The following is an 8,616-nucleotide window of genomic DNA, read 5'->3' as shown; positions in this document are numbered from 1 at the left end:
ACAGGTAACTGAGGTCCAGGTGCTGGTTCAGAAGTGGTATCTATTCCAGTGATTGATCTACATTTCATCATATTCGTTCATATCTACTTATAGAATCGTGGAATGGTCCTCGCCACTTCCAATGGATTCACTTCAACTACATCTCGGATGTAAATCGCATCTGTGAGTTGGATATCTTTGAAAAGGACCCAGTGATGAACACTGTTGATTAGACGCAAAACACTATCCTCATGGAGATACACATCAATATTCCCTTCATTACTTCCTTCTTCATTGAGAAGATTCACAGGGACATAGCAACCATTACTACTCAGTTTACAGATGTTCTTGAAATAGGCTTTGATCAGACACTGCATCACTAGTCCATCTTTGGAGAGAGAAGATTCCGACTGAACACCTCGAGAACCCTCATTCATTTCATGAGAGAGACTAGCAATAGCATCTGGAGGAAGCAAACTACATATCAACCTCCAATTCATCTTCTACTCAAGGAAGTATTTGTACTGGACTCGAAGCTCCAATGCCTTCTTCACTGCTTGAGGATTCAAGTAGTGTTCTTGACAGAAGAGAGTCACATCACTTCCAGTCACTTCTCGTGATTGACGATATACAGTCCCATCACCCACATCTACAGCAGGATCCACAAGCATATCATAGATCCGGAGATAGGTAAATTGATCACCACGTTCATCCTACTCTTCATTCTCAACACAGTTCCTTACAATCAATTCTCCCATCATCTTCTCATATTCATTCCTCTCTCCTGTCTCTTTTGGTCCTTCCAGATATAGATGAGTCACTCCAGAAAAGGCAGCAATTGTGAGAGCTTCTGCTTCACACCCTGCTTCCTTTGCAAACAACAGAAAGGAAGCTATTCATGAAAGAGTGAGATCAGAACAACCTAATTGAGTATCCACAGGAATTTGTGAGATCAAGAGACCTCGAGGTGTAATGGTCTGATTCGAAGAGTCTGATCATGAGAAATGAGAAGAATTCAAACCCAAGGCATCTAACAGCAGCAGGATCTGACAGGAAATGTAGTAACGAGCTGAACTGATCTCTGAAGGAAGATCAAATGTATCGAGCTATCCATCAGATTCTTCTTCAATTCTCACATTCTGGATTCCCAATTGACGAGTCAAAAGTACTGTATCACATAGAAGGAGTCGCTGAACCTCAGGTTTCTCTCGTTTCTCCAGTTTCATGAAGTCCTCTTCCGTGTACAAACGAAAGCACTGACCTTGTGTGACTCGTCCTGCTCTTCCTGCTCGTTGTTGGGCTGTTGCCTATCAATCAGAAGACAGAAGATTTCTCACCTTGGATATGGGTTGAATCACTTGTGTGTTGATATTCACATTCTTGTTATATCTAGACATGAATTCATTCCTTCTTCTTCACATCAACACTGTTTCGAATCCACTATCGACCACACAAGTAATATTATCAATAGTCAGACCCGTTTCTGCCATTCCTGTAGCCAAAATCACCTTACGAAACCCACGAGGAGTTGTTTGGAACACTTTCTTCTGTTCACTAACAGGAAGGTTCCGGTGTCTATTCATCACTCAACTCTCTCTCACATACAGAGTTACTACCCAGATCTGACCATTCCGTAGTCTTGCTGCTCGGCTTCGCTCAATCAAACTCTCTTTGCATACTTCAATCTCATCTTCATCGGGGAGAAACACTAGAATGTCTCCTCGAATCGATGAGTTATGAATGTTGATCACAGTCTACGTCTCATCTCTCCTCATTCCTTACAGTGGCTGCATACTCAACGTAATTCGCAACAGGAGAAGAGGCGTATCTCTCAATCAAGAACTGCAATAAAGCCTACAGAATGTCTACTGGATATTGTCGGCCTTGAACAGTCAGTATCGTGTATGGCTTCAGAGAGTCGTGTTTGTCTGTATACTCCACATCTCGGAAATACCGTTTGTAAAGATCCATATCATATCATCTATTCATTTCTACACTAGCACTGGATATCACCAAGCGAAGATCCTGACGTTTCTGAATGATCTTCTTCAATAGACCCAGAAGCACATCATTATCCACACTGCGTTCATGAGCTTCATCTACTATTACCACGCTGTACTGAGCCAACTATCAATCAACCATTTCACTATCCATTACCAATGGATTCCTCATCATTTCACGGAGCAACTCTTTGTTTGTTAGATATTTGATTTGACTAATCTTCCCATTCCGATTGAACATGTAATCAAACTGAATGCTGTATCCAACCTCTTCTCCTAGGACTACACGTTTCTCCTCTGCTACTCGTTTTGCAACTGTAGTTGCAGCGAGTCGTCGTGGCTTTAATTCATCCGATTCCATTTCCAACCTACTTGTGTGCAGGCAATACATCTGCCTCCATCACTCCAACCCGCTTCTAGCAGATACTGCGGAATCTGTGTCGATTTACCACAACCAGTTTCTCCTTGGATAATTGTTACATGGCTTGTTTCAACAGAATATCTAAAACGATGAGAAAGGTACTTTCAAGTGAACTTACAAGATTTCCCTTCTGTATTTATATATCGGTAGATCTCGCCTCTAGAAACTGAATACAATTATTGAAATCCCAACCTGTTGTTCCAGACTCGATCGTGTTTGGATATCATTTACCATGTAAATCCCCTCATCTTCGAACTCTCGGTCCACTCCTGGCGTCTCTGCTCCAGGAACCCAAAAGTTCATTTCTCTTTTGTGACAGAAGAAATAGAAACAAACATTACACACAAAATGATACAAACATATAGAATAAAAAGACAGATCAGATACGCTTTGCACTCAGATCCAACTCTCCCCCATCCTCTCGTTTTCTATATATCATTTCAAGCATAAACACATACATCCCCCTTTCGCTTCCGATTCTCATCAGCTGTCCATCTCCAGACAATCCATTCGGAGAAAAGAAACTAACTTGTCGTTCTCCATTCCTCCACGATGGCTCAATTTGCAAAAGCGGCTGAGAAGTACCCTGCCGATTTATTCCTGAGCTTGAACGACGAGCAATATTCACTGCTTGGACAGCAGTTTCAATTGCAGTTGAACTACTATCACTAGAGATGACTGGCAGAGTAGGCGTAGCTGGAATAGATATTGGGTGAGGAAGAAGTGCAGTTCGTGAAGAGGTTCGGGATAGATGTGTCTTATAGAGTTCTAGTGATAATACTCGTTCACTAAGGAAACCTTCTTTGTAGGATTCACGAAAAATGCGAGGAGCTGGTGAGAGGAGATCTGGATGAAGGCCACCATCGGGACCTCTAGAGTGCTGAGGAAGTGAACTTGCATCCTTTGGTATGGATGGATTCATCCAATCATAGCGACCATCATTGGGCCAGTGCTAGATATAAACAATTGAGAATGAATACATGTTCTTCCAAAACAGATCGAAACAGATTACGCAAGTACTGGTAGTCGGGCTTCTCATCAAAAACAAGGTTTCGACAATAGGTCATGTAATCAATCATCTGCTTTGGTAAATCCTCACAAAGGGATTGAAATGAATTCTACAACTGATTCAAACCGAAATATTCAACTTCAATCTTCGATTCCATAATCTTGTTGTATTTCTGCTTCTTTGTTGTTGCGTTCAATCCTTGCCATGGTAACTTTCCCTTCATGAAGTAGATCAATACAAAGCCTAGCGACTCCAAGTCGTCCCGACGACTCTGCTCGATTCCCAGATGATTACTCAATGATGCGTATCGAGGTGTTCCAGTGAGATTCTTATTTTCCCGATATCTATGTGTTGATCAAGACTAAAAGAAATACGCAATATGACGTCGCTGATAAGGATCTCGGTATTGCTTAGAAAGACCAAAGTCAATCACATAAACCACATTGGCTCGATCGCCAATCCCAACCACAAAGTTATCAGGTTTGATATCACGATGAATAAAGTTGCGGTGATGAATAAACTCTAGTCGAGTTAGGAGCTCAATTCCAAGCATCATTGTTGTCTTCACCGTGAACTTTCGTCCGCAATAGTTAAACAAGTCCTCTAGACTGGGACCGAGGAGATCCATCACTACTACATGGTTGTCACGGATAACGGATTTCATATAGATCCTTGGAATTCCCATACCACCTTCAAGAATTGAATACACTTTGGCTTCCAATTGGAGTTGAGGGTACTTAGATTTCATAGACTCCTTCTTTATTGCTACAGACTTGCCAGTACGTTTATTCATACCAAGATAAATATCACCAAATGCACCATGACCAATCTTACCAGTGATTGCATAGTCACTCTGAAATTGCTTTCCTACCGTCATCATGGTTGTACCAGATTGATGATACAATGCTATACAAAAACTTGAAACAAAGAAATAATAAGAATCCTTCTTCCTTATCAAAAGAGTGAAGATATAGTGGAATCCTGTTTGGGATGGTCTCTAATTTCTATTGCAAATAATGTGCATCTTCATATCATATCATAAGCAGGTGACAAAAGAGGGATATGAAAACTGGAGGGAATGATGTGTTTTTCGTTTTCCAAAATGGGATAGGATAGCATTTATACGTCCCAATAAGTGCGACTAGAATAGAATCGCTTCATTCTGTGTGATCGTGAGTATCAACGAATTTCTATTGGTAGTCCCATACTCTCTGGGTTTCAAAGAGTATTATTAATCCTGATACCAAGATCTGTCAATGAATTCGGAGATATTTTTGCCAATAGGACTAGAATTTCCACTATTTCATTACAATTATTTGGGTGGCGCAGAAAGACTCCAAGTCAACATCTGTTGATCTGATGAATCAATACCTGTTACTATTCCTTTTTACAATTTCTATCGGTGAGGTGAAGATTACTTTCTTAATCTCTATAGCTCTTTCTAATTCACAATACAAATTGCGTCACTTAGAGGACAGCGATTGTAATGGTCATGGTCAATTGGTAGATGGTTATTGTGAATGTGATGAAGGGTCTGCTTGTACATGTTTGGTTATCCTTAGATTCCATGGAACTTCTTGCACCGAACAATGTCCTGGATATATTGACGGCGAAGATATATTAGAATGCAATGGAAATGGTAGTTGTGAGGAAGACATTGACGGCTGGTATTGTGAATGTGATGACGGATATTATGGTGACGACTGTGCAGGGTTTTGTCCTGGTCTTATTAAAGTTGGTAACGTCACATTGGAGTGTAATGGATCTGGTGTGTGCTCTGAGAGTGAGTCAGGAGAATTAACTTGTGATTGTGCTCATGGGTATTATGGAAATGATTGCAGTGAGTCTTGTCCAGGCCTTCTTGAGATTGGTGATGATGTGTTGGAGTGTAATGGACATGGTACATGTGATGAAGCAACACTGAAGTGTTCGTGTTCAAGCGATCACTATATTGGTGAAGACTGTGCATGTGGTGAGAAGACTTGTGAACATGGTAATTGCAATGCTGAGATGAGATGTGAATGTGAGACTGAGTAGGATTAGGTAGTGATGTTAATGTTTAGTTATTATGGTGAGTTTTGTAATGTTCGTTGTGATTACTTATCACGTTGTAATGGTCATGGTCTATGTGACAAGTATAAGTAATCTCTCTGAATCATTTCTAGTGAAGGCAAGTGTGTTTGCCTTTGGGATTATTATGGTGAAACCTGTGATCAACTATGTACAGATCAAGATAATTGTAACAATCATGGTTCTTGTGTGGCTGGAGGTACGAAGTGATCAAATGAGTCCTGAGCCCTAGGCAAATGTGTGTGTGATGAGAAATATACAGGTGAAACTTGTGACAAAGAGATCACCAGCTACTTCACATTAAGTGTTCCATTGATTATTGTTATCCTTCTTCTCCTCCTTGCCATTCTTCAGTTACTTCTGTGGCATCATCAGAGTGTAAGTATTACTGATTTACTTCATGTCTAGAGAAAGCCTCGATTTGCTGAGAAACTGTACGATATATGAAAACGCTTTGATCTAGGGCTCCTACCAAAGCAGTTGCTCCAAAGAATGTTCAGTCAACCTCAGTCACCTCTGCTCCTGGAAGTTGGCCTTGTCCTGCTTGTGAGTTCATGAATCCTCCTACTGTTTCTATCTGTACTGTCTGCAAGACTCCTAAGACTCCTGTAACCACTGTCCGAAAGAGCAAACCTGCAGTGAACAAGGTACCATGAGATAGAATGGATAACTCTCAGCCTCGTCGTGTTTCTCGAACGACCAAGCCAGTAGAGACGGTGAAAGAGGAACCACAAAAGACTGTAGAGAAGAAATCGGAATCTGTGGATGCTTTGTTTGATGATGATGAAGAGGAGGTGAAGATACGAGAACCAAGGAAGAGTCGACGTAGGATTCGAGTGTATTTGTGAGTGTAGGTGCTGGAAGAAAGGTGGAAATGAAGGTAAAGGAAGAGACAGAGGTAAAGAAGGAGGAAGTGAAAGAAGAGAAGAAGGAAGGTATAGAGATAGTTCCAGAATTAGAGAATCACGAAGTGTCCTCGGATGTTCTTATTGCTGAGTATTCTTAGATATCTGGCTTAATTTGTTAGAGATAATCATGATGGAGAAGGTGAAATCTTCAAGGATGATCATCTTCGGATCACTTTGATGATGAAGAAGTATGTACTAATGATTCCATTCAAGCTAGATTAAGCAACCCAATGATGACTAATTTGCTTCTTCGATATTATGCTATTGATGGTCCCATTAGTGATATAGCCTTTTCTGTAAGGCTTTGAAGATGAGATAAAGGATAGATCTCGGCTCCCAAATATATTAATCAAGATGTTCGAGAGGCATTATCGACTCAAGCTGATGCTGATAGTCCTGCTCTACAGCATATCATTGTTCATTTAATGATCCTGATTTGATCCTGTAGTTTACTCTTCAAGAAGACAAACCACTGAAATTTAAGCTTGAAGGTGAATATAAATTCAATGACCAAATTGTATCTGTGCAAACAGGAGTTCTGAAGATCGAATAGCAGTGTTTTCAACAAACCCAAATAAAAGGACATATTACTTAGGAACTTCCTGATTTCCCAGAAGAATATCTTTAGCCTGATTCACCTTTGCTGCAAGATAAGGACTACCACCCTTATCAGGATGATTCTTCAAAAGAATTGTTCTGTACGCTTTCTGAATACGCTTCTGGTCAGAATTTGTTCTACCATAAATGCAACCAAAGATAATCTACCTTACACCTAAAATCAGAGCAGCTTCACGTTTTGTCATCTCCTTCTCAAATCCACCTTGATAATAGTTTGCAAGGGCATATGTGTGATCTCCTTTTCCATCGGTCTTATTCTTGTAATTCTCAGCTCTCTATGACTAAACAAGAAAACAAGTATCGTTCCTCAATTACAGATTTTGCCACAAGACAGCAACCAGCAATTCCAATTCCAGCTATTAGTGGAAGCATGGGATTCTCTCTTTTGGTTGTTAAAAAACGTTTCTGTGAATCCGAACCCTAGAATAAATAATCAACAAAAAAAGTACAGTAAGAGCAGTGAAAACCACATTAGAAGTCTGGAAAGCATTATTAAAGACTCCACGGTAAAGAATACTAGTAGAAGTCGTCAACAGACGGGATGAACGACTCAACATGTCCTCAACAAATGAATTCAATGAGAAAAGACGGATTATCAACAACCGCGGTTTTCAAGCTACTTTCTTCTGCTAATCAGCATTTAGAAATGGCTAAAGAAGGAAGAAAATACTATTTGTAGGCTAGATATGTCATGTTGTGGGTGTTCTGATGGTTCAAACCTTACTATTGTGAAGTGCTGGATAATAAACCAATTATGTTTATTTGAGTCAGCAGTGATGTGTTTCATCCATTCGAGATAGAATGAATATGCTTATCAACCTAAGAATCTCGAAAACTGATTTGCTACTTCTAACTTCACAATTTTGACCGTTTCATCAGAGGATTCAAACTAACCTAATGGATTCGTTCATTATATTTTACTATAACTTGAAAGCATCATGGAGTATGTCACTCTGAACAATGGGGTCAAGATGCCCCTTCTGGGACTTGGGTACGAACAATATCCATATCTTATACAATAGGACATATCTTTCGGATGGAAAGTCCTGTACAGAGGCTGTTGAAACTGCAATCAAGGCTGGATATCGTCTCATTGATACTGCTTGTGTGTATAAGAATCACAAGGAAGTCGGTGCTACTATCAAGAAGTGTATTGATGAGGGAATTGTGAAGAGAGAAGAACTGTTCATTACCTCAAAATTGTGGTGCTGTGACTGGAAGCCAGAGAATGCAGAGAAGGCCATTCTTCAGGCATTAGAAGATCTTCAGACACCTTATATCGATCTCTTCCTTCTTCATATGTCTTCGTTCTATAATCTCTCTCCTGAGGAGGAGAAGAAACGCCAAGAAGGTTACTTCTTTGAATATAGCGTGGCTCCGACAGAGCAATGTGAGATGCTTGGGTTTGATATTGATTTGGTGATGCAGACTTGGGGTAAACTGGAAGAATACTATCACAAGGGAATCTTGAGAGCTATTGGAGTGTCTAACTACACAAGTAAGAGAGTCCAGCTTCTTCTGGAACGATGTACTGTTAAGCCTGCTGTCAATCAAGTTGAGTTACATCCTTATCTCCAACAGTGGGAAGTGAAGGATCTGTTGGATAAGAAT

General features: G+C 40.3%; 7 protein-coding genes across 7 annotated transcripts; 2 read left to right on the top strand and 5 right to left on the bottom strand.

Annotated features, from left to right (window-relative positions):
* Nucleotides 1-83: 83 nt before the first annotated feature.
* JH06_5386 (ATP dependent RNA helicase) lies at nucleotides 84-740 on the bottom strand (the record flags this gene model as incomplete). The annotated part of the gene is made up of 3 exons (XM_014669944.1): nucleotides 84-456; nucleotides 487-692; nucleotides 723-740. 3 exons carry the CDS (start codon nucleotides 738-740, stop codon nucleotides 84-86), a joined length of 597 nt encoding a protein of 198 aa, XP_014525430.1.
* Nucleotides 741-875: 135 nt separating this feature from the next.
* On the bottom strand, nucleotides 876-1,950 carry JH06_5385 (ATP-dependent RNA helicase; the record flags this gene model as incomplete). Its single annotated transcript, XM_014669943.1, is given in 8 exon segments — nucleotides 876-970; nucleotides 1,001-1,085; nucleotides 1,116-1,286; nucleotides 1,317-1,368; nucleotides 1,399-1,554; nucleotides 1,585-1,733; nucleotides 1,762-1,833; nucleotides 1,849-1,950. The coding sequence occupies 8 exon segments, from the start codon at nucleotides 1,948-1,950 to the stop codon at nucleotides 876-878; spliced, it is 882 nt and encodes a 293-aa protein (XP_014525429.1).
* A 6-nt stretch (nucleotides 1,951-1,956) lies between these two features.
* JH06_5384 (putative ATP-dependent RNA helicase) lies at nucleotides 1,957-2,370 on the bottom strand (the record flags this gene model as incomplete). Its single annotated transcript, XM_014669942.1, has 2 exons — nucleotides 1,957-2,106; nucleotides 2,137-2,370. 2 exons carry the CDS (start codon nucleotides 2,368-2,370, stop codon nucleotides 1,957-1,959), a joined length of 384 nt encoding a protein of 127 aa, XP_014525428.1.
* A 409-nt stretch (nucleotides 2,371-2,779) lies between these two features.
* Nucleotides 2,780-4,286, bottom strand: JH06_4798 (ser/thr kinase; the record flags this gene model as incomplete). Its single annotated transcript, XM_014669941.1, has 5 exons — nucleotides 2,780-2,828; nucleotides 2,859-3,352; nucleotides 3,381-3,518; nucleotides 3,549-3,753; nucleotides 3,784-4,286. 5 exons carry the CDS (start codon nucleotides 4,284-4,286, stop codon nucleotides 2,780-2,782), a joined length of 1,389 nt encoding a protein of 462 aa, XP_014525427.1.
* Nucleotides 4,287-5,039: 753 nt separating this feature from the next.
* Nucleotides 5,040-6,135, top strand: JH06_4797 (tenascin; the record flags this gene model as incomplete). Its single annotated transcript, XM_014669940.1, has 7 exons — nucleotides 5,040-5,177; nucleotides 5,198-5,442; nucleotides 5,473-5,544; nucleotides 5,575-5,678; nucleotides 5,712-5,857; nucleotides 5,888-5,913; nucleotides 5,943-6,135. The coding sequence occupies 7 exons, from the start codon at nucleotides 5,040-5,042 to the stop codon at nucleotides 6,133-6,135; spliced, it is 924 nt and encodes a 307-aa protein (XP_014525426.1).
* An 839-nt stretch (nucleotides 6,136-6,974) lies between these two features.
* Nucleotides 6,975-7,562, bottom strand: JH06_4796 (mitochondrial import inner membrane translocase subunit TIM14; the record flags this gene model as incomplete). The annotated part of the gene is made up of 4 exons (XM_014669939.1): nucleotides 6,975-7,122; nucleotides 7,153-7,280; nucleotides 7,321-7,425; nucleotides 7,455-7,562. The coding sequence occupies 4 exons, from the start codon at nucleotides 7,560-7,562 to the stop codon at nucleotides 6,975-6,977; spliced, it is 489 nt and encodes a 162-aa protein (XP_014525425.1).
* Nucleotides 7,563-7,943: 381 nt separating this feature from the next.
* JH06_4795 (aldo-keto reductase family) lies at nucleotides 7,944-8,616 on the top strand (the record flags this gene model as incomplete). Its single annotated transcript, XM_014669938.1, has 2 exons — nucleotides 7,944-7,996; nucleotides 8,028-8,616. Coding segments are annotated over 2 exons (642 nt in total), but the record flags the coding sequence as incomplete, so codon positions are not given.

The sequence above is a fragment of the Blastocystis sp. subtype 4 genome (genome assembly GCF_000743755.1).
Source record: "Blastocystis sp. subtype 4 strain WR1 chromosome Unknown seqid_0369, whole genome shotgun sequence".
NCBI lineage: Eukaryota > Bigyra > Opalinata > Blastocystidae > Blastocystis > Blastocystis sp. subtype 4.
This window is presented reverse-complemented; position numbering and strand designations above follow the sequence as displayed.